Source organism: Leptonychotes weddellii, chromosome 15 (genome assembly GCF_054177405.1).
Source record: "Leptonychotes weddellii isolate Sample4059 chromosome 15, ASM5417740v2, whole genome shotgun sequence".
Lineage (NCBI taxonomy): Eukaryota > Metazoa > Chordata > Mammalia > Carnivora > Phocidae > Leptonychotes > Leptonychotes weddellii.
Window position 1 is genome coordinate 44,600,188 of NC_138383.1, and position 24,699 is coordinate 44,624,886.

The window sequence follows — 24,699 nt, forward strand, 5'->3', positions numbered from 1 at the left end:
TGAATCTAGAAGGTAAGGTGAAATGGGGGCGGATTTAAAGGATGTTAGCTCTCCTGTATCAACCTATCATTCCACTCTCGGGAATATGTTAGAGAGGACAGCATGGGGGCTGCCTGAGAAAAACAGGACCCAGCAGAGTGAGGGAAGCCAGGCAGCCGAGGCCACTATTTGAAATGCAGAGAGAGCTACTTTGTGAAAGGAGACCCAGAGTTATAAGGGGTGACTCTGCTTAGGAATTGCCTTGGTTGGTGAAAAGTCTGGTACAGAAGACAATGTGCTTGATTAGAGATCCAAGGGTCTCTGGTTTCAAAATGATAGGAAATGATATGAAGTCTACGCTCTAATGCGGTGATGCTCAGATTTTTGCATGCATCAGAATCAGCTGGAGAGCTTGTTAAATCCTGCATTTCCCATTCAGTAGCTCCAATTCGGGGGCCTGAGAATTGGCATGCCTATCAGGTTCCCAGGGGATGCTGATGTGGTTCAGAAACCACACTTTGAAAACCATGGCTTTCAAGTTTAGCTGTATGTTAGAATCACTGGGGGAGCTTTTTGGGTTTACATTATATTATTTTGAAATGTCTTCCAGCTTTATTGAGATATAATCAACAAATAACATCGTGTAAGTTTAAGTTATGCAACACGTTGATTTGATACATCTATAGATCTCAAACTGATTCCCAGCATAGCCGTGTAACTGTCATTTCTTCCTTGTGGTGAGAACATTTAAGACCTACTCTCAACGCACCATTGAGGTGTATGAGATACAGTATTATCCGTTATAATCACTGTGCTGAACATTACATCCCCAAACGTGTTAATCTTGTAACTGGAAGTTCGTTCCCTTTGACCAGTATTTCTCCATTTCTCCCCCCACCCCAATCCCCGGTAACCACCACTCTACTCTTGTTTCTCTGAATTTGTCTCTTTTAGATTCCACAGGTGTAAGTGGCATCGTGCAGTTATTTGCCCAAACTTGAGAACAACTGCTCTAAACTGCTCTCTGGTTAATGAGTAGATTTTAGGTCCATTTTATTACCTTTCTGTAGAAAAAGCAGAGAATCAGTGGGATGGATATAAAGTCAGGTCGACATTCAAGGCTCACTTCACATAGCGGCATATACCTAGGTTTGAGGGAACTGTTCTCCGTAAGGATGCTGGCTGTTGAAAACCAAATGTTAATGATTTGTTTCCCCCCTGACCCGCTAGAGTCCTTCGCTTGGGTGGGGTGTTTTTTTCACGGCCTTCCCAGAATGCTAGGCTGACTTCCAACTCTGGGCCTCTGTGCAAGATGTTTCCTTGGTGTGAATCACAAGTGTTTTCCAAAATGCGAGAAAACCCAGAGTACTACCGGAGATGATTTGGGGGGGTGCTCCCATTTTAGGCATTCACGGACTCAACACCAAGTAGCATTGGGTAACTCATACCCTCTTCAATTCTTCTCCACCCTTCAAGGCAAGATGGTAATTTGCTAAGTGCTAGTCTTTGCCAGGAGTGACCATCGCCAGGAGCAATGGGTGAGAGCCTACGGCAAACCTGGCTTGAGTTAGAGATCTAGCTAGAAATTACTAGCAAGGATTTATTTTCGTTGTACTTAACTTTTTTTGATTACCTCCTCTTTATGGCAAGAAATAATGGCTTTTCACCTAAGATTGTAATAGATTCCCTTTTTAAATTAAGCAAAATCAAAGTTCTAGTTATACAGGATGAATTAAGTCCCAGGGACAATGTATACCCTAGTGCCTAGAGTTACCAACACTATACTAAATACTTAAGTTTGCTGAGAGGGTGGATCTTAGGTGAAATGTTCTTATCACAAAAAAAAGTAAGATGGCAGGAGGAAATTTTTGGAACAGGTGGACATATTTATGGCACTGAGAGTGCTGATGATTTTATGAGTGAACTCTTACCATGAAACTCATTGGGTTATATACATTAAACATGCACACTTTTTGTAAGCCAATCATACCTCAGTGGAGTGGTTTCAAAAATATGAAGTCGGAACTCTCGGGTTTGAGCCTTAATCGATCAATTTGGTGTCAGCTACTCTAAACCTCAACGAAAGATATACCAGATTAAAATAAATCTCAATGGAAAATTGAAAACAAAAATTAAGGAAAACTCAAGAATGAATCAAACGTTTATGATAGTAAATAATCAGGGTGCCTGGGTGGCTCAGTCGATTAAACGTCTGCCTTCAGCGCAGGTCATGATCCCAAGGTCCTGGGATCTAGTCTGGGAGCCTGCTTCTCCCTCCCCCACTGTCCCTCTCCTCCCCACTCGTGCACTCTCTGTCAAATAAATCAATCTTAAAAGATAGTAAATAGGGGCGCCTGGGTGGCTCAGATGGTTAAGCGTCTGCCTTCGGCTCAGGTCATGATCCTGGAGTCCCGGGATCGAGTCCCGCATCGGGCTCCCTGCCCGGCGGGGAGCCTGCTTCTCCTCCCTCTGACCCTCCTCCCTCTCCTGCTCTCTGTCTCTCGTTCTCTCTCTCTCTCAAATAAATAAATAAAATCTTAAAAAAAAAAAAGATAGTAAATAATCATCGTACAGAGAGTGTGTCCCATCAAAAGAAACAGAAGATCTCTTGCTGTGGGCTATAGACACGGAAACATCGTCTTGTCTAAACACTTTTCAACTATGTCTCAAGGATAAGGGTCTCCATACAACTGTTTATGTGAGATGAGAATGTTACCATTATCCAAACAGCCCAGCTATCAATGCTCTGCTTGGTCATACTTGTGGTTACACACCGCCCAGGGCAGCTCCCACCACCGGCCAGGCTAGAGCCTGAGGCACGGAAAGCCTGCAGGATATGGTGACCTTGGTGTTCTTGGAAGTTCTTTGCATGCTCCTCCAAGGGGGCAGGGGCCTTCCCGCTGATCTCACAGACTTCAGAGTCCTTTACAAAAAATTGCCCCGAATATCTGCAGGTTAGTTACATTTTGAAATCTGCAAGATCAGCCTGCCCTCCCCAGAATGACTCCCTGTGCGCACACAGGCATGTGATCAGTTACGGACTCAGACAGCACCCCTTGTCCATCCGCAACACACAACAAAACAGAAGAGCACCCACAAGTTGGTAAAATAGATTTTATTTGTTCATACAAAGAAGTAGTATGAATTACCAGAATTTCTTTTTCCTAGAAACATCTTTCTCTGTGTAAAATTAATTTGTGTTATACATAAAACAAAATACTTGTTTTAATTCTTTTTGTACATATTGGCTATTCTAACATCCAGGTTATAGAAGACACACGGCTAGAATTTGCACCGTATTTCAGATTACTGGGCTGAATGAACTCAGTCATAAATTAATGTTACAAAAGTGAAAAAAAAACATCTAACCACACCTTTCAGTTTGACCATCCTTCTTGAGAAACTGAAAAAGAAAAATCACACAGACGTCTGTGTCAGCGTTTGAGATACATGCTAAGTATTTCTAGTCTACTGGAACCTTCCATTTTCCTTTCTTATGTAAATATCCTGGCAGGATCTGAAACTGTTTCTCCAAAGGCCTAAAATGTATCTGTCACTCAAAATGACTTCCAAAGAGAATCCCGCGAAAAAGACAATGTCTCTTCCTCCGTCATCCAAGTATTTATTATGCAGTCACTATACCTAAATACCTTTCCAGGTACCACCTCCCAAGTTACCAAACACCTCAAAGCAAGCATGGGGTAGACAGGGACAATAAAAACCTCCAATTTCTTTTTTTTGTTTGTTAATCTTTTTAACAAGCAAATGAAACAGAGAGGAATAAAGTACCCCCAGTGAATTATCAGTTTTCCCTGTAAACTGGAAAAAACCCAAAGCGTGCATAGGGACAAAGTGCCAAAACACAAACCGGTGTTTGTCTTCTAGCAGCTAAGAACTTGAGCTGGTGGCCTTGGAGATTGCTAGAACAGGAAGAAACTCAAGGCTGAATTGTACGTGTTGCTTAACTTCTGCGGGAGGACATATGCGCCCCGGCTCAGTAATAACTATCACATGACGGGGTGTAACCGTGGGGCAGATGCCGCTTCTGCGGGGGTCGGGAACTGTAAGCTATCAGACCCCTATGAAGAGATGCATGGAAGTTTTCATTTATTTATCTTCTACAGGAAAACGTACTCTAGTCTGTCCTTGCCAATTATCAACATCTGTTTGGATTCGAGGATTTGACCCAGAATAGAATCCTGACTCCAGTGTTCATGACTCAGTGACCCTCCTTCTATCTGGAGATTTCCTGTTTCAGTTGTAAGGCAGGGGATAAACAACTTAATCAAAACTGTCCAGCTTAGAAAGACAACAGGGACCCGAAGGGAAGGAAAAACGTACGCACGTTTTCCTACTGCCTTGTCGCACACCCTTCGCTGCGCTTTTTCTGCAATTCTACATCACGAGCCATATCAGGGCACGAAAAGTGGCCAGAAAGTGGTCAGCGCGGGGTTCCGTGGAGGTTGTGGATCCTGACTTTTACTTTAAGCGATGTTACGTTGTAACTGGAAAGAAGCATTCTCCGTTTTATTACAAATGAGCTTTCTGACCGCAAAAACGTACAACCCCTTAGAGTACCCTTATGCAGATGTCTGGACGCCCAAGCAGCAAGAAGGGAGAACCGTGCTAGGATTATGGTATTCCCCTAAAGGCAGCTTCTGTACTACTTGGTAGAGGCAGTCATTAAGCTCTGAAATGAACAGAGCATCTGGGGAATAATGCATGGAGCCCCAGTGCCCATCCTCCTGCCCAGAACCTACACGATGATCCTGATTGTTTTGCTGCTCAGTGTGAGCGAGCTATGTCTGGGCTCAAACTTGTGGGCGAATACAAACCAATTACCAAACGACATCACTCAAGGACCGGTGACATGGTGATCAGTTTTGATGAAAGATGAATTATTTCTCTCTCTTTTCATACAAATTTTCTTGCTCAACGGGGCAAGTTCTATCCCATCCAATGCACAAGAGTGTCTTCTTAAATATCACACCCCAACCATTTGGACAATGTGTGTCTCTTCTCATATAAGCCTTGGTGCAACTGTAACTCAAAATAAAACTTCCTGTCTTTGTAAATATCACACCCCAACCATTTGGCCAATGTGTGCGTCTTCCCACGTAAGCCTTGGTGCAACTATAACTCAAATGAAAATTCTTCTATGGTAGAAGCATTCCGGTTTAGAAAACAGGATACAGTGAACATGTTCATTCTGTGATATTGCTATATGGTGACCCCGACTGCCACAAGCTGGCCGTCAAAAATAATCTCCAACTGCTCTCTCAACAGAGAGGGATGGAGGGGAGAGCATTCTGCATCAGCAGCGACAATACTGGAGACTCTTCTCCTGGGACCTAGCTCAAACAAGGGACATCTTCATAATCGTTAGGTTCGGCGGCCGCCAGTCAACAACTTTCTTCCCCCAGCTTGTCTCTGCAAGAGCCACTCCTGCTGCTCGCTGTCTGGCTGTTGGCGACAGACTGTGCTGTCAGTCTGTGATGAGCTAGGAATTCCAAGGAGGCGAGTTCCAGACATCAAGCAGGGGGCCAGGGACTTGCTTCTTCTGCCAGGCCGCCTGTCCTTCTGGTGCTCTTTTGGCTTTTCTCCCCACTGAGGTGGTCCGCCTACTACTGGGATGTGCCCCACGTGGGCTGGCTCGGCACCCAGCAGCACCTTGGGGGGCTCTGAGGGCGTGGGATGCACCTGAGCCCTCTGGGTCTGGACACCCGGCACCTGCGGGTTTGTGCTGATGGTTCTGCTAGCCTAGGGGATTCTTTGGTGTGTCAGAGCAGAACTGTCTGCCTGGAGGACCGAGCATGGTGTACTCATGCAAAGGAGAGGTCGTCTTTAGTTCTAAAGCAGCACCCAAGCATCTCACACACGTGACCTGGGAAAGAGGGGCTGTAACATCTGCATACGCTTCAAGCGGCTTCAAGAACCAGGGACCGGGGCAGAAGGGGACGCAGGGCTCTCTCTCAAAATCATAAGCTGAAGTAAACGGACCCTGGGACGCAGACTCCAGAGAGGAGGCGCGTGTCCCTACCAAGGTAGTGACTCCCCCGCGAGCTGAGTAGACTCGGGGCGGAAAGCCTAGCGCTGTGGTCTGGCCTCTACGTCCTTCGAAATGTCGACACACGGGCAGGAGGCTGCTACATGAGACATGACCTTGAGGGAGCCGAGCTGCTGGGGCAGCTGGGCGCTCCTCGGAGGTACGAGGGCAGGGAGGGAGGAATGGCAGCTGGACTACAAGACCCAAGACACAGGGAGATGGCAAGTGAACTCAGACAGCGACTGCAGGCTGCGTACCCGTAACAACAAAAATCTCAAGTTGTGCTTTTCTTCTTTTTAAATAGAATGGGTAGGGGCGGGGAGCGGGGGGGACGGAAGCACCATCAATCGTGAGGAAAAGAAAAGATTAAACACTTTGGAATGTTAACAGATTATGAGACTAACTCTCTAAAGAGTGTGGCTAGGCAGCTGAGTGAGTTAATTGCTTACGAATTAAAAATAAATTATTATAAAATAGATTTCTGTACATTTTACATACATATAACCTCTCTCGATACATAAGCCGAGTGGTAAGTCACACGGCCCGGGGGTCGATCAATCCCAGCCGAAGTCCTGGCCGGTCATCTGGTAGAACTTCAAGTTGAACGGCCGATAGAACTCACGCAGCCTGCGCACCACCTCGCGGTCGATCTCGGGGTGGGTCCTGCCCTTGGTCTTGCCCAGGCAGTGGGGCTTGCTGCTGCCCTCGGCCTTCTTCAGGCAGGGGAAGCCCTTGGTCTTGTTGAAGTAGAAGTGCTTGTCGGTGATGATCCTCTTGAGGCCCAGGAAGTCCTGCACGCGGCCCAGCTCGCCGGCCGGGTCGCTGATGAGCCGCTCCCCGCTCACGAAGAGCATCTGGCCGATGGGGAAGTGATGCAGCCAGGGTTCCAGGTGCTTGGCGTAGATGCCGATCTGGATGGCGCTCCACGACGTGTCGATGAGGCCCGTCGTGCGGTTCTTGAACATCAAGCTCTCGAAGGTGGGGATGTCGGGCCGCTTGGACAGCGTCTGCGTGTAGTCCGAGATGGCTCGGGTCACCGGGTCCCGCACCACCACGATGAGCTTGGTGTCCTTGGACATGGCCGAGATGCGCGCGGGCGCTTCGCGGGTGACGAAGTAACTGGGTGTCTTCTCCATGGTGATCTGCCCCTCCAGGGTCCTCGGCATCAGGTCCCTGAGGGAAAGCAAGCAGAGCGAAGTCAGCTCAGAAGCTGACACCTCTTTGGCCACACGTGTCAACGGCAACACTCATCCTTGCTCTCTCTTATTACGGGGAACGGTGATAGAGATGTGAAAACATGTAAAAGGAATTTCAGAGCTGAAAGGCGCATTAACGTCCCATCTGAAGCTTGGAGGCCAGATACTCTCTATGTGCAATAGGAAGGCACCTTCCTCCAAGGTAGAAACAGTGAACTAGGAGTTTCTCTAAATCCCCTCGCGGGGGCCACCTCTCCCTTATTTTTCCCGGTATCCAGTGTTTAAACTGCCCTAGACATACGATGTCAGAACACAAAGGTCCTTGACCTCTGGCTATGTGCCCTTCCTAACAGCAGCACGTCGGGCTCCCAGAGATTTTGCTGCCCAGGAGTCCTCACCAGCCTCACTCCACGCATTCACCAAGCCTGGGCCCGCATGCGCTGGGAACGGGAAGGAAGATGTCCCCCCCGCCCCCAGGCTTCAACACAGTGACCGCCGACAAAATGCCTTTACTGCGAAAAGCACACCCGAAGGTCACCAAAACCAGGTGAAATCAGATGGGAGCATAAAGTGATACAAACCTGCCAAGAGGAAATCCCCGAGACCCAACTCTAGAAGCTTCCAAAAATACTTTAGACTCCATTAAAAAAAAAAAGACTTGTATGATCTCGATCACTGCATTCATCTAAGCCGAAGTATGCAGACAATACTGTTAGGACCGACAGGAAACGCGGGCCATGATCCCCACGCCAGAAAGCCGTGAGTGAGCGCGGACAGCAACACAATCGGATGGTGGAAGGTTGTTCCTTATTTGCTCTCTTGAACTTGAGCATTCTACCATGCGAAACGGCAAGAGCGTCCACCTGCTTCATTCAGTGGTTATGTGTAAAGCTAACAGATAAGGGAAGAGGCCTCAGATATCAAACCACATGGGTTCAAATCCCAGCTTTGCCGCACATAAGCTGTGTGACTTTGAATACCTTTCTTAACCTCTCTGGGCTTCTCTTCCTCCTCTGTAAAAGCGAAAGGGATAGTACCTCCATCATCGAAGTTTAATGAGGAGTAAAACAAGGATCATACTATGATCAGAACATGCCGGACATGTGGTCTGTAACTGATATTTACTAGCTTTGCTACCACGATGATGGTTATCAGCATTATGATGTTCAATCCGCAGTTTACAGCACCTGGTAGGACAAAGTTGGGCACCGGTGTGCACACTAAAAGGAAAGAGATGTGCTAACTAACTGGAGACTAGGTTTTGGTCACGGATGCACGATCTTCCACTAACTATGGGATTTAGCAGTTTCTGACTGCTTCCTCTATGGGCCCGGGAATTAAAAAAAAAAAAAAAAGACAATTTCCACATCATTTCTGACCAAATATTTACCTCTCGGTAGGACATCCGAAACTTCCAGCTTCGAGCCACCCCTAATCTACTGAGACCACAACTCTTCTCCTGAGCACGTTTATGGAGATGATGATCCAAAGTTCTATCGCACGAGCCAGAAAGGGGCCACACGCCGGGGGAGCTCCCTCTTCCCAGCAAGTTAGAGGAAGGTTTTTCCCTTAAGGAAGACGGCCTCGCAGTGCCAGAGCCATCCCCGACTTACGCTAAAGCTGGATTGACCCACTTTGCCCATTAACCACTTAGGTGAACGGAGCAGTCTCATCGGGCTAATGTGAGCGAGGATTAAACAGAGTTCCTGGCTCTCAACTGATTTCGCATTTCACCCAAAAGCAGGGCAAGTCTGATAAAGTCCCAAGGTTTTTTCCCCACGTTAAGCCATCTGCCACCACAGTCTACAGGAGTTGAATATTCAGAATCAGAGTGCTACCACCACGACTAGAAGAAATCCAACCCCCCAAGTTCTCCGCAGCTCCTACAAGGGGGCAGGTGCAGGGTCTATCCTCAGAGAGTCTGTCTGACCCAGCATGGGCTTTGAAGTCAGGCTGCTGGGTTCGACGCGGAATCCCCACTGACTGATTGTGTGTGACCCTGGATAGGTCCCCTTACCCGCCCGAACCTCAGTTTGCTCCTCTGAACCATGGGGAAAATGATGATGTCGACCACCCTAAGGTTCTGAGAGGACTGTCCAGCCAGCATTGGTACGGAGCCTGGTAGCTAGCTGGTGTCAAGAAAATGGTATCAATTATCTTCTGTTCACTGCACCCAGGAAAGGACATGAGGGAGCACGATCCACCGGGAGTAAGAAAACAAGGAAGAAAACTGGTAAAAAAGGAAATGGGAGAGCCTCACTGTCCTCTAGTCCCAATTCCCTGAACTGTGGACAGATTTCCCGAGCCTGACAGCCCCCGGGGCACCCAAGCCATTCTGGGTACCAGTTCCAAGGGAGCCCTCTCCCTAGAATGGTCTGGAATTTGCACCCATGTGTGTCAGAGAGCACTCAAGGGGCCCCAGGTCTTTCTTTGTGCAAACGATAGCCAGGGGACTCGCGCTGAGAGACAGAGACTGCTCAGCCCTTGCCCGCGGGAGGCTCTGGGCTGCTGTCCCCTCGGCGTGCTTGCTTGCTTGCTCTGAGTGGCGGACGGGTGAGATGCACAACTGGGTTTCTCCATCATTTCCCCCAATGCCCCCTGAGCCTCCTCCGCTGGCCTCCAGGGGCTCTTCATGGCGGGCACTGGGCTCAGAGCCAACAGCTCCCCAGCATACCCCTGTGGGTCCACTCGGTGGGGAACACGGCTTGGCAACTGTGTGGAGAGTCCCCGGCACCGAACCTTTTGGCAGCTTACAGGCAAGTCCCCTTTTCCCCCTTTGGCGGCTCTGCTCCCCTGACCCCAGGTCCTGGAACAAAAAGTCTTTCCCATTCTCTTCCTGAGCCCCTTTACCAGAGCGGTGTCCTGCCCCAACACTCAAAACCTCTCTGCGCACAAGTGGTTCCAAGAAAAAAGGATCAGGACATGGCCAAGGGCAAGACCGCTCCTGCGTGGGCCCTGCGTGCCCCTCCCTGCAGCCCCAGGCTGGCTTCCCCAGCCAGCAGGGAGGTGGCAGCTTAATTGAGCCGCTCATTATGAAAGCCAGTTTCTCAAACTGATAGTCACAGCTAATAATTATATGGTGCTTGGGAGCTTGCAGAGAAACTTCTGCACACATTATCTGATTTAATCCATACAACGAGCCTTTGAGGTAGGTCTTGCAAATCCCCCCCATTGACTAATGAAGAAACAGGCCGAAGGGGAGAGGTGGCTTGCGTGGAAGCAGGTCACCGGCCTGCAGATGGACAGTTGGGACGGAGACTCAGCCCCCCTGAGGCCTCTCCTTCCTCTCGTCGTGGCCCCTTCCAATGAAGAGCTCCCAGAGGCACACACCTGTCCTCTCTTTAAACAGACACCTGTATTTTTTTTTCTCTCTCATAGATTAGGATCTTAATCACAGGCATTTCAGTGCTAGAATCAGATGACTACGATCATAGTTATTCAAATATGAGTCAGATTTCAAAACAATAGACCTCTTAGGTTCACATTCTCCGGCAGTTAGCTGCATTAAATGGGGCCCGGAATCTGAGCGATGGTGGGAACAGTGGCCCCGAACCCTGGTCCCCTCCTTCCCTCTTCATCAGGTGGGCAGGAAGGGGCATCTCTTCCACAGTTCGTGGCACATGTCACCATCGGGTGCTTGCGATGCCAATGGGGCTAGGCTGGAGAGGCAAGTCTCAGGAAGACATAGGCTTACAGCCATGAGAACTGCCCTCAGGACAAGCCTCCGAGAACCTGACCAGACAGGATCACCCATGACAGAAAGCAGAAAGGATCCGTCTTCTGTACTGAAACCTAGGCGGATAATGCAGGCGTGTCATCCCATCAAAACCTGAGACCCGGATGGGTCTGGAGGGGTATCGCAGGCTTTCAACTTGTTTGCAGATATTCACAAGAAAGCCGCGTGCCACGTCCCGGGGCGGCTGCTTTCATCCTGGTGGCATATGAGGCTCATCTAGAAGGCTCATCTAGAATCAGGCCCTCAGTGCGTGGGGACCCAACTCGTCAATCGTTTAGATGGTTTTCATGTGCAGCCAAGATCGGAAATCATTACTCAGTGGGACCTGTCATGCACCTGTCATTTCTTCTGCTGATGACCGTGTGTATCTCAGAGGAGACACTGTGCAGGTAAGAGAGGGCCCCGTGGTCAAAAACCATTTTCTTCCACAAAACAATACTGGGAACCAAACGGAAGTTCTTCTGAGAATCCAAGACTTATTTGTGTCAAAGGCTTAAAGTGAAGTCTCGAGGTCCTACTCCCTCCGTTGAGAACAGACCAGGTCCCAGGGTAAGTGAGGGTTCCCCCTGACAGCTTACACGCTGCAGAGAACACAGCCATCACAACACATAAAATACGGTCCAGTTTAATGCAGAGAGAAGGAAAGATGTTTGCTGCCCACTAAACATGTGTGTGCACATAGAAATACACACACACACGCAACACACAGAGTTAGTTACCAAACACAGATCAGGCTGCCTGTGGAACAAAATGAGGCAAACTGAAGGAACCCGAAGAAAGACAAGGCCAGATCATCATCAGCAAAACTTAGATAGCATCAACGTAAACAGAAGACAGGAAAACAAACAGGGGAAGAATAGGACAGGTAACTGGATGATCAGACTGACGCTTTTGCCAAAGTCCGTGGCTCCAAATGAACCAAAATTTTCTCAAAAACGAAACAAAACAAAACAAAAAAACCAAGAACAACAAAACCCCAAAAAACCAAAAAACCCATGAAACCAAGACTAATTCATGTCAAAAATGACCGCCGGGCCCATTCCGGCTTGTCTCGTTGTAAGGCAGGGTGGGTGAGGAGAGTGATGGGCCAGAACAAGGTCTGAGGATTTAGAATCTCCAGCTCCCGGATGGACGCAGAGCTAACCTCCCTGCCTGTACCTTACCAGACATCAGAGAAGATAAGCCCACCACCTGCAGCATCACCTTCCCCCTGGGGGCTGGCGGTCGTGGTCACAGGGCTTTGGAGAAGCACAGAGTTCACAAATGAACACCCCCAGGTCCCGGCCTGGCTGTCCTGTGTCCCTGGTCCCTGCTTTAAAAAAAAACAAACCTTCAGGACTTGATAAGCAGGAAATTCGCCTGAGCCAGAGAAATCCTAAAAAGCCCCAGAATGCTGATGTTCTCCAGCAGCCAATGTGGCCCTCATTTGCCTGCCCTGTTTCTTTCTCTCCTCGGCCGACACCCCTGCTCCCGTGGTCCCGCCACTGAACTTCTTGTTTGAACTGACAAATGACACAATAAAAAGGCAGATTATTGAAATGGGTGTAACCTCAGTACGGCCCAGCAGATGCCGGGAGACGTTTATGCACAGCAGATGCGAGTGAATTGCATTTGAGAGAGGAGACAAAGCTGTAAGCCACGGTGTGCTGGGGAGGGCCCGGCTCCCACTCAGATCCAAGGAAACCAGGAAACCGGGGAGAGCCGAGAACATTCGGCCTGCCCCTTTTCTCCTCCCCCACCGGGAGGATGACGAGGACGTCCTTGCTTGGTTGCAGAAATACCCCCATGTCTTCTGAACTCTGACAAAGACTTTTTTCCCCCTTCTTTTTAAAAATTTCTTTTTAACTTGCATATAATAAATAATCACCCTTGGTGTCCAGCTCCGTGCATTTTGACAGATGCCCAGCATCGGGTAACCGCCAACCACTCCCAAATCTGTCCTTGAGCGGCCCCTTTCCAACAATGACCTTGGGGCAAGCTAAATCCACAGGACAAGCCCTCTTACAAAAGGCCACAAGGATGCCCAAATCCTTGTTCTGATACTGGTTTGAGGAAAACACTGAATGAAATCAGAAAACGGTTAATAGGGACTCAGTTATTTGGACATAACAGATACACTGTTGCTTTAAGGAAGAAAAAAGTTGTTTCCATGAAGGTCTCTGTTCTGGTTCTGGTTCTGCTCCTAACTGGCATGGGCCCCCCCAGCCATACCCTTGACTTTCTGGGCCTCAGATTCCGGGCTGGAAAGTGAGCTCAGCCAAGGAGGCAGCCATGCTCTGCTCATTCGGATAAACTCCTCTGATGACCGACCATCCTGGGTCTGCACAGGCCAGGAATCTGACTTTAGCTTTTCCTCGAAGAAGCCCAAGCCCAGCCTCTGAGAATTCAACACACAAAAGCGAAACAAACAGAACAATCTTTACACACAGGAGAATCAAGAATTCTAGAAAGGGTATGTCCCCTACGCCACACAAAAATAAAATAAAAACAAACCACCTCATTCGTAGTCGTGCACAGTCCCAAATCTGTCTAGGAAACAAGGACATCGCCTTCAAAAGGTAAAAAGGAGGTAGAATACCACCTGATAAACCCACAAGCATCAGCTAAAACTCAGAGACACTTGGATCCGCAGAGATCAGGGAGAGGAGAGATGAATAGACGGGGGAGCAAGGAGGGTTTTTAGGGCAGCGAAAATTGTCTACATGAAACCATAATGATGGGTTCATCAGTTGCAACAAATGTCCCTCTCTGGTGGCCAATGAGGATGGTGGGTACACTTGCACTTGGGGGGGCAGGGGTCTGTGGGCAATCTCAGCACCTTCCCCTCAATTTCGCCATGAAATCTAAAACTGGTCTCCGAGTGAGGAAGCCAGACCAGCGAGAAGGAAAATGGAGGCTCAGCACAAGCTGAGTGCCTCAGTTTCCCCATCACAGGGAGGCCAACTTGAAGGGGCAGGATGGGCAGCTGGGGGTGTGGGGAGGGGTGAGCAAGCTTCAAAGCTGCCAGACAGTCCTGGAAGTGAAAGTCTCTGGCAGGTGGTGGGGAGCGGGTGTCTCCCCGAGGTTTCAGGGGGCACTCGGTACCCCAGGCCAAAGTGTTAAAACCATTTGCAAGAGAAAACCCAGGGGCAAGAGAAAGAGGACGCCGCCGGGTCATCACGGCCCTAATCACAGGCGTCTGTGTGGTAACAAGTGTGGGGCGAAGCTCCTCTTACCTCCTCTGAAGGCCTGTCTACCAACCCTAAATATCCGGCACCCCAAAACCCTCCCCGATGTCTTTCTACCTCGTGACCCTATAAATCACAGTGCACCTCTGGGGGTCAAACACACAGGAACGGCAGCCTATCCCTCCCCTTTCCTCTCCTACAGAGAGACTAGGCACCCGGGGACCAGGAAGGAGCTTCTGGAAACCCTGACAGTGGACATTGCTGGAGAAGCCTGAGTAACTCGAACTGTGGGTTGTCACTCTGGGAAGTATCTTCTTTAAAGCTGCTGGCTTCCCCGGGGGAGGCGAGGCAGGATGAGAGGATGGGAGTAAGATGTGTATCAGCTCGGGCCCCCTCCTTATCTGGAACCTTCTTCCTTTCCTAGGGAGGCTCAAAGCCCACCCATTCCGAGCTCCCCTTCAAAGAGCCGCATCTCCATAAATAATTATCTCCATTTGGGGGAGATGTTTGCATATCAAAGAACTCCTTAGGGAGGGTTTAAAAATAATTTAAAATGAAATTGTAAATTGTCTGTTGTTCTCAGTGTCTCTCTTCTCCGAAGCTGGACCGGTGGGGGCAGCCGGAAGTGATGTCATTATTCATTATAAAGTTTACTGGGCCTTTTTCCCCCTTCCTTTTATTTTATTTTTTTTTAAGGTAATGGGTAGAAAAGAAAAAACCCAACAAAGGCTGGACTCCCCAGACCGCCTCCTCTTCCAACCCTCCCCTCTCCCTTTCTCCGCCCCCAACCCCCACTGCAAGGATTTGGCCTCCATTGTCCTAGAATTTCAATACTGCTCAGAAAATGAAAAGCCCCTGAATGCCATAAGGGGGTGGGGCGCAAAAGAGCATCTCACTCCTCTGGGTCAACTCAAGATGCCTTTTATTTTGGCAGAATCCTCTGTTATAGACCCTGCTGCACAAAGGCCTGAGTTCCTGTTCCTGGAAGGGGCTGGGGGGCGGGGGGTGGGAGGAGGAGGGAGGGTTTCAATTAAAAGCTAATAGCCTTTTGTGATGAGCTCTCTGGGGCATTGCTCGCGTTTATTGGACCTCACTGTGTGCTGGGACCAATCCTGTGGAATCAGAGTAATCTGTGTCCCATTTCCCCAGAAAAAACAAACAAACAAAAAATTTTTGATCATTGGAAAGAAAGAAAAAGAGTCTTCTGGGAAGCAGACTTTTTAGAAAGTAAATTCAGCCCTGTCATGGGGCGGGGCGGGGTGCGGGGGTGCGGGACGCAGAGCAGAGGACCCAGAAAGGAGGAAAGTGGGACATCAGAATCCAAATGCAGGAAACCCAGGGTTTGGTCTCCGATCAGCGCCGGCTTCCGGGGCTGAACAGGCTGCTTTTCCCTGGGGCAGGAACCCAGCAACCCAGCACCAGCCAGGGGCAGCAAGTTTGTAAACAGGACTCCACCCAAGAGCTTTTGAAGCCCTGGGCACTGCTGGTCAACCGAGATCTGAGATTGGAGGAAAATCACTACCCCTACAGGGAAGCTGGGAGAGAACCCACAGGGCAAGCTGGGAGAAAACCACAGGCAAGGGGAGGGGGCTTTCTGGCCTTCCGTGAAAGCCCTGAGGACAGGCGTACCTGAAGCTCTGCGGTCTGGTCCCCGTCCTGCCTCTGACAAGAGCCTAAAGCCTTGGACTGGCACTCAAAGCTTTGGGCTCGGTTTTCCTGTATATGCAAGTGAACAGGTTGGTTTAACAGGATGTTCTTCGGCTCTAAAATTCTAAAAGATGACCCTATGCTATCCCCCTCTCCCACGCCACCCCTACTCCACCTCCTCCTTCAGCCAGCAGTGGTTTGAGGCCAGTCGGCAGGGATGAAGTAGAACCTCTGCGGATAGCTTGAGGATTCGTAATATACATAAACTGCATCTGAGGGACGCCAGTATAGACCAAGCCCTGGGGTGTAATTCAGACAGAGGCCAATGTTACACGTGCCCAAAATCTATGCACCCACTTAAGTAGCCTGGTACCTGGGAGAGTAGAAAGAAAAGCAGGGTTCAAGGTCAGGCTGTGTGATCTCGGGCAACTTGCCCGACATCTCTGAGCTGTCTTTCCTCATCTGTAAAATGGGAATATTTATCCTGCCTAGTTCATAAAAATTTTTTAAAAAAATACATATGTAGTTTCAGGTGAGTAACCCCTTAAAAACAGCAAAACCCTACCCAAGGGTAAGATGGAATGAACCCCACCCATATCTCCTCTATATTATCTCCTTTGGCATATGGCCCTAGATACTAGGAGTATTTCTAGGAAAATACTGCTAAAGAAAAAGAAACACCAAACTGGTTCTCAAATTCAAAAGCTTATGTAAAAAAAACAAGTATTGGAGGGGTGCCTGGCTGGCTCAATTGGTTGACCTTTGCAGCCCTTGATCTCGGGGTTGTGAGCTCAAGCCCCACGTTGGGTGTAGAGATTACTTAAAAATACAATCTCTAAAACAAACAAACAAACAAGTATCTGAAGGAGTCTTGGCTTCCTTTAATTCTTCACTTGCGCTATAAAGGATCTCATACTCGGACCTTCCTTCCTAGTCCCCTGGTAGGACGTTGGAGAGAAAGGAAAACTGAGTGCCCCTTCTTGGGTTGATTTCACTAAATGAATGTGACGATCCAAGCCAAAGAAGAATGGGAAATGAGGCAGTCTTTAATAGGAACACAACCTACATGGGAGGATTCTTTCTCTCTCTTTTTTAACGCGGCAGAGAATGAGGTTTACAAGGAGCAGCGAAACAGCCACAGTTTAGGGGCCGGGGTCCCTCTGAGGCTGATATAAAGAAACCCAACTGGCCGAAACCAGATCTATGTGAAGACTTGATGTCATCAGTTCCTTTCCTGCCTCCTGGCCAAGCAGCCAGTAGGGGTTTGGGACCAGAGAAATCCCAGTCAACTCTTGACTTAAGTCCAAGATGAGGGCTCCATCCTGTTCCCCGCTTCCCTTCTACTCAAGTTTATGGTGATCAACTGAAAACAGTATAAAGTAAATAAGGTCCATAAAATTCCTGAGACGTAAGTTTAAGTAAAACTAAACTAAAGGGAAAGGAATACAAATAAACTTCCCTTATCACAGGCTTTAAATAGCTCAAGAACGTTTTAGAGAAGGAAAGGAGTGCTTTCCACCCAGAGAGAACATCCAAGGGGGTCTAGGCACTTAGAGAAACTGCTGACAAAGAAAAAAACTGCTGATTCTTATCTTAGACTCCTTAGCGTCATCAGTACTTACTTCTTCCTGGGTTGGTTTGACCCGGGGCTTGAGGCTGACGGAAAGGTGTCTCAAGGACATAGTGGCATGGCATTGCCAAGGCAAATTCCAAGGACGCCCACCAAAGTCCCCCAACCCCACACTTTTTGGGAATCTCAGCTCGGGAAGTAATGGAAGTTCACCACAGTCGATTGTCAGCAGGAGAAAAAGTCCAACCTCCCCAAATTCTCAGCCATTCATTGTCATGGTCAACCATCTTTTTTTTTTTTTTTTTTAATAAAAACTCAATACATTCGGAAGAGATGAGAATCCGCCTTGCCTGTGCGTTTCATGTCCAAAGACAGGAGAGACAGAATGTGCTGGAGGCTGAAGCTACGCTCCCGTAAGTGTGTCCCGTCGTGATTTTTTTTACCTTCCGTGAGAACTTTCTGGGAGACGATCCTGACTGACTGGTGAGTCTTAAAATTTCCTGCAATTCTGTGCTTTAGGCAAAGCGGTCTCTCCCCCGACCCTGCAAGGCCCACAAGGGAACCAAACTGTAAGCACCAAGCAGATCAAATAATGAAATGGTTGGTGACAGAGCTGCTAGGAATTACCAGGGAGATTAGCCTTTTAGCCCATGTTAGCCTGAGCAGAAAACCAACCCTGTAACTATTTCTAAGCCTAATTGACGATTTCTAAACCTAATGACGATTCCTAAGAACAAAACGTTTGGTGGAATCTTACTGCCCTCCATGTTTTGTTTGTATCTGTTTGGGCTGTGGATGTTCGAGATTTTTATCTTCAAAAGAAGACACAAGACCAACAGCAAAACACGGGGCATAGGAAGCACTCGAGAGTAATGCGCTCCATGAACACCTCTACGAGAACGAATGGAAGGAAATGAGCCAGTAAGGCTTGATGCTAAATGACGTGGAGGCCACAGTGCAAATATGCAGAGACAACTGGGAGTAACCTGGAATAACAAATTAGCACCGTTTAGGCCAGATTCGAAGATGGTGATGATCTCAGTGTCCCGACGCCCCAAGTTAATTCTAGAGCAACATTTATGTTATCATCACACCCATGACATTAAGTGACACAATTATACTAGGAGGCTAGAGACACAAGGAAGGTCTTGAACTGGAATGCCCAGAGATATGCGAGATATCTATCATGGATGATTAAGGAATCAGTGATATGGTGGGTATGTATCATTTGTGGGGAGGATTCTTGCCCTCCAGGGGCGTACTGTGTTATGTGGAGAGAAATTTACCAACGCAAGGAAGGTTACCGACAGATACCGTATGCTTGGCTCAAAGTGAGAAATGTGGAGAAGCAGCTCCCAGAAGGTGTGTCCTTTGAGACAGCTGAAGCTTCCTTGAGCTACTCCCATGGGTAGGTGGAAGTGAAGAAGTCAAGGAGAAAAGATAGCTAAGTTCAGGAACCTAAGACAGTGACTGGGTCATTTAGCCTGGACTGAAGACGTCTTTTTGGAGGAACAGTGAAAAATCAGGTTAGAAAGATTGGAAAATGGGCTGGCTGCCCCTTATCCATGCTGCCCAGCCCTCCACCCAGCGCGTCCCCAGACAGCCTTCCAAATGCCAAAGCCAGCAACCTTCATGGCCTCTCAGGATGCAGAGCATGATGTCCTAACTCCCTGGCAGGGCCCGGTCTCTCTCCGAGTATACCCCATGTTCCCCACCTCCCTTTCTCACCCCTCCCCCAACTCTGCATCACCCCAGCTGTGGGCAGGCACCTGCACTTCCTCAAATGGGTCATTAAGTTTCTTGCCGCCACCACCCCCCCCCCATGGACTTCTTGCCTTCTGGAATATTCTTCCCAGTCCTCCTCCTCCTAAAAAAATTTCTTTGGCACTCATCCCTCCCCCATTCTGGGTTAGCAATCCTTGCTCCCTTCTCATGACCACCACTCTCCCAACACCCTTCTGCAAATACACGCACAGAGTTAGCATGACGTTTATCTGTCTGCTGTTACAGTGCTCAAGGGGGCTGAGAACTGGACTGTGCCTTATTTTCACAGTGGCAGAACTAAGCGGCTGCTCGATGAACGGAAGGATAAGTGGGTAAATGAATAAATGCTAGACAGACGTTGGATTTGATCTGAGGCAATGAAAAGCCATGTCAAGTGCAGGAGGTGAGTGGCACGAAGAGGTATTAGGAGCGTGGCAGACCGTGCTTCCCAACAGCACAAATTAAACAGATTTGGGCTCTGTGAGCCTCCTTGAAGACTGATAGGAGAAAATGTAAAGAAATTTAGAATGAGCAAAAAAAAGACTACCAGGTGTCTCCCAGGGAAAACTGCATCATGTAGAGTACTTCCGTCCGGTTCGCTGACTGTAGGTTTTTAATGCCTCTGAAATATTTTGCAACTCTGTGAATCATAAAGAACACCACCACAATGCGATAATGGTTCTTGACCACAGGCATGCGGAGGAATGCTTTCTGGTGGGGGGGCTCTGTGGATTTCCCTCTCCACTTCCCACCACTTGGAAAAAGAGGTCAGTTTCCCACCCTCCTGGAAAATTCGTAAGGACATTTCCTTATTCCAAGTGAACTTAGGTTCCTGTGAACCAAAGGTAACACCTGCCTGGTTCTCTCATTAATAATGAGTGAAATAGGGGCGCCTGGGTGGCTCAGTCAGTTGAGCGTCTGACTCCTGGTTTCGGCTCGGGTCATGATCTCAGGTTGTGAGATCGAGCCCCATGTCGGGCTCCGCGCTCAGCATGGAGTCTGCTTGAGATTCTCTCTCTCCCTCTCCCTCTCCCCACCCCACTCATGTGCACGTGTGCACGCTCTCGCTCTCGCTAAAATAAACAAATAAAATATTAAAAAGAAATAATGAGTGAGAGGCGCCTGAGTGGCTCAGTCGGTTAAACATCTGCCTTAGGCTCAGGTCATGATCCCAGGGTCCTGGGATCGAGCCCCGCATCGGGCTCCCTGCTCCGCGGGAAGCCCGCTTCTCCCTCTCCCACTCCCCCTGCTTGTGTTCCCTCTCTCGCTGTGTCTCTCTCTGTCAAATAAATAAATTAAGTATTAAAAAAAAAAACCCACTGTTAAGCATGTTTCCAAAAGTAAGATACAGAAGAACAGAGATTCTGTGCATTTGAATGGGAAGGGAGCAGTGGGAAGGAAGATCACAGAGCAGATAATGCAAAGCCATTTTGAAGGAAGGAAAAACGAAAGGCTGGGAACAGGACAGAGATGGGGAAAGATGTGGCAGCAAGGGTCACCTTCCCTTTATAGGCAAGGGGGGTCAAGGGCATGGCACACACATGTTGTGAATTCACCCAGTAAGCTGTAGCTTCCCACAGAGTATTCGGGATGGGAGTGAGCTGCAAAATGTAGGTGCTCCTCCAAGAACTATCATAAACAAATGAGGATTTAGGTGTTTGTGTCTGTAAAAAATTAAAAAAAAAAAAAAAACTGGGGAGAAGGCAAGTATCACCCCAGGTTCTGGCTAGAGTTCTGTTCCAGAAAGGCCAATTCTGGGCAGACGGGTCAGCCTGGGGCGGGTGGGCAGCAAGCCAGAGGCAGGGTGCCGGGAGCAGGATGCCTCTCTCTGAAATGCTCAGTGACGTGCTCCGTTCGCGGACAAAACCAAATAAAGGCCTTTAAGCTGCTACTTTTCCAAATGAATCCACTTCCAAATCCCGGGGGCTGGGAACACACAGCACTAAGCCCATGAGCAAACACCACCTAAAGGAGGGAACAAGAGATGTGCTCTCTGCTGCCCCATTAGCACGGCTGGGAAATTAATCGAGCTCAAGCCCCTCCAAAGACAGCTTTTCCCGGCTGGCTAAAGGCGCACTGATTAACCTGTCACTTGGAGGCAGGCTCCTCTACCAGGAAACACGTTGAGAAATGGAATCATTTGCCTTGTATGAAGATGCCCTAACGCTGGTGCCCCAGCTGTCTTTTGGAGAGGTCCCCACGGATCTGGAATTCCGAGAGATTTCTTTATGGGACAAACAGGGTATCTGATCGAGGAAGGACTCCCTTTCCTGGGACCCTCTCCCTCTGAAGGGAGACCGTCCACCCCTTTTTCAGAACAGAACAGAAATATCCTAACAGGAACGGTGACAACCTTCGCTCACTACCACAGAGAATCTGAGAAAAGGATGGACCCTCTGGGCAGCAAATGCACGTCCATGACAGGGACACAGACCTTGGGACTCAGCTTCGGGGCTTCACAGACCCCTGAGGCCCATCCACGGGCCCAGGTTCTAAGAGCCTGACACCTGACACAGCCCAGCAGCGATGTGTCAGTGACCAATCAGCGGCTTTACCATCAGAATCTGACTGGGATGGTTCATCAGGAGCACCCACACACGCATTCTCCATCCACGTAATAGGTCAGCATCACACTTAGGCCCCACGAGCCTCCCTCACCCCCTGAGGTTCTGCCTACAAATGGGACAGCATGTCATATCTTAGTAAGCATCAACATGACAAGCTGGCTTGATAATGGGTCTACACGTGGCCTTGGAAAGCCACAAAGACTCCGATCGCTATAATACCCGGAGTTCGTGCAACAGAAAAATAACTCTGCCTCTGATAAAGAAGAAACAGGCTTCCTTTTTATCAGAAGATGGTTCGCTCTTGGTTGTTGACCATTATGAAGTCAATTCTGAGACCTGCCCAGCATTTTACTCATGAGAAGGGACTGGACATCCACGATCTTGGTGGGTGCTCCCTACCAACCTTATCGGGGGTGTGGGCTCCATCTTTGAAATGGGCAGGGAGAGGCTGGGCGTGGTTAAACGGGGTTGCCTCTAATCAAACACCGGGCAACGGCAAAGCAGGGACTCGGACTTCAGAATGGTCGGCTCCGAATCTCATGTCCATCCCAGTCCTTGACATGTCTAAGAACCTCCAAGATCAAAAGGCTCAAATACAGCAACTACCCCACCAGACCCACTTGACCCATCTCACGTCACCCACCCCCTTCCTAAAGAGGTTCCTACCTTCCCTCCCTTTCTGATAATAAGAAATAAAAGGGTTATTTTCTTTTTAAAGATTTATTTATTTGAGAGAGCAAGAGCTCGAGTGAGCACAGGGTGGGGAGGGGCAGATAGAGGGGGAAAGAAACCCAAGCAGACTCTACGCTGAGCGTAGACCCCCGACTCGGGGATCGATCTCAGGACCCCGAGATCATGACCAGAGCTGAAACCAAGAGTCGGACACTTAACCAACTGCGCCACCCAGGAGTCCTAAAATGGTTGGTTTCAAGTTAATTTTTGGAATTCTAAGGGGTATAAATTATAACGAAATAAACATACACTAAATAAATAAATGTGTGTGTGTGTGTGTGTGTGTGTGTGTGTGGAGAAAGAGATTAATTTAGAAACTGGGAGCTAAACCTCTTACTGGTTCCCTGAACTCCTGCCTTATGCTTTTATTTGAGTTCATGTCTCACTCGACCCTTCTGAAACAAATGATCACACACATAAAAATAATCAGATTAGCCTCCCCCCAAGCATGGCCCTAATTCCTCTGTCACTGTTCCCATTGCGCACTTGAGCCCTCAATTTTGAGGGAGGAGAGCGCTCGCCCCAAATGTTAGGACCGATTCTCCACAACAGCACTTCGCACCCAAAAGCCTGGACACCCCGGGCTGGACGGAAGGGAAGAATGAGAATTTTTCTCGGTGTGTTTTACAGGTGTCCTAGACCGAAGAGCTGACCCAAGGTTATCTTCTCTGCTCTCCTTCTCCCCTTTCGATAAATCAGGTGCGAAAAGGAAAAAGCGAGCTGGCTCTAAATGTCCAGAAAGCCAGAAGTCACAGCTCAATCCACCTCTGAAGCTATGCCAAGCTGAACGAGCCTCAAGTCTAGAAACAAACAGGCTGGTAAATTAGTACTGCGAAGCCACTGAGCTGAGCCCCAAGAAATCAATTCAATAGGCTGCCTCTTCTTCTAGCTCATTAACTGTTTGAGATTACCCATCATATGGGGAGTAGCCTCTCAGCTGGAAATTAAATTAGCCTGGCTATCAACCAGGAATGCCGAGTGGGAAGTATCTGATGAGCAAGCCTGGGGAAAAACCCCACCACCAAATGCTCTCTCCCAGGGACCATCCTTCCTCGAGTCCCCCAAGCTGGTCCCCTTCTTTGCCATTTCCCTCCTGAACCGTAAGAAAAACCACCAACAGCCAAAGGCGCAAGACTTTCTTTGGTTTGCAGATAAAGGTGCAGGAAACCCGGGCGGCTCTTGATAAAATTACAAAAGAGGTGGCTTGAGATGAAATGATCAGAAATTTGGCATTCAGAAAACAAAACAGAGAAGAGATGGTTTCGGATCAGAAAGGAAAAGAACGGAAAGGGGGCTGGGGGCGCGGAGAGAGTCAAGGGCGCCCGGGAGATGTAAACCCGTATGTACCCATACGTATGCCCCCGCCACCCCTTCGAGGGGTCAGTACCAAGGTATAAGCTCCAGTAAGAAGGGCAACAGGACCTAACTGCACATCCAGAACAGGTGTGTGCCTGCAAAGCCACCTCTTAATTACGGGCTTTGGCATCTTGGCAGTGGCTGCCTGGCCCTGCTCAGCTTCTAAGAATGCTGCAGCTGAGCATCCACGGAGCCGTTCTGTTGTAGGTCCGAAGAGCTGAGCAGTGGAATTTCTAATTACGTGGCTTTAGGCTTTACCCTAATGAAAGGCTCCATCCAGACAAGCGAAAAGCAACCAGCTTAGAGGGCGCGGGTCCCGAACACATCCTGAGAGGATCTCGAGCACTTGCCCTTTTTTTGTTTCCCCCTGGGTGGCATCTTTTCTGATCACTAAGCAAAAGCAATTCCCGTTTAATGCTACTCAGGGGCATCTTGTAAATCCCACTTGCAAGTTGAAATACTTGAGAGAGGGGCACCTGGGTGGCTCAGTCGGTTAAGCGTCTGCCTTCGGCTCAGGTCGTGATCCCAGGGTCCTGGGATCGAGCCCCGCGTCGGGCTCCCTGCTCGGCGGGGAGCCTGCTTCTCCCTCTCCTCCCCACTCATGCTCTCTGTCACTATCTCCGACTTTCTCAAATAAATAAATAAAATCTTAAAAAAAAAAAAGAAATACTTGAGAGAGACAGAAAAAAAAGAAAAAAAAGTGCAAGATACGCTGTGCTAGTTTCGCTGTGAAGTCATGACGTGAAGGGTCACTCACCAAAGACCTCAATCCCCCTGATGCTATCCTACCTTGCTTGCATTTTTCCTCTGCTCCTCCTTCCCTGCATCCACCACACCTTTTCAGGTAGACCTCCTTGCCTTTCCACATTTATTCCTTTTGCCAAGAAGTCCCCCGTCCCCACAGGGTCTGCATGCAAACTCCTATTCATCCATCAAAAC

General features: G+C 48.7%; 1 protein-coding gene across 1 annotated transcript in view; it reads right to left on the bottom strand.

Annotated features, from left to right (window-relative positions):
- Window positions 1-3,079: 3,079 nt before the first annotated feature.
- The window catches only part of LOC102733803 (heparan sulfate glucosamine 3-O-sulfotransferase 3B1), a 38,665-nt gene continuing 17,045 nt past the window's right edge, over window positions 3,080-24,699 (bottom strand). Inside the window, exon 2 of the mRNA XM_006744239.3 lies at window positions 3,080-7,198. Coding sequence (XP_006744302.1) covers window positions 6,580-7,198 — 619 coding nt within the window. The 3' untranslated portion in view covers window positions 3,080-6,579. The remainder of the gene's footprint in view (window positions 7,199-24,699) is intronic.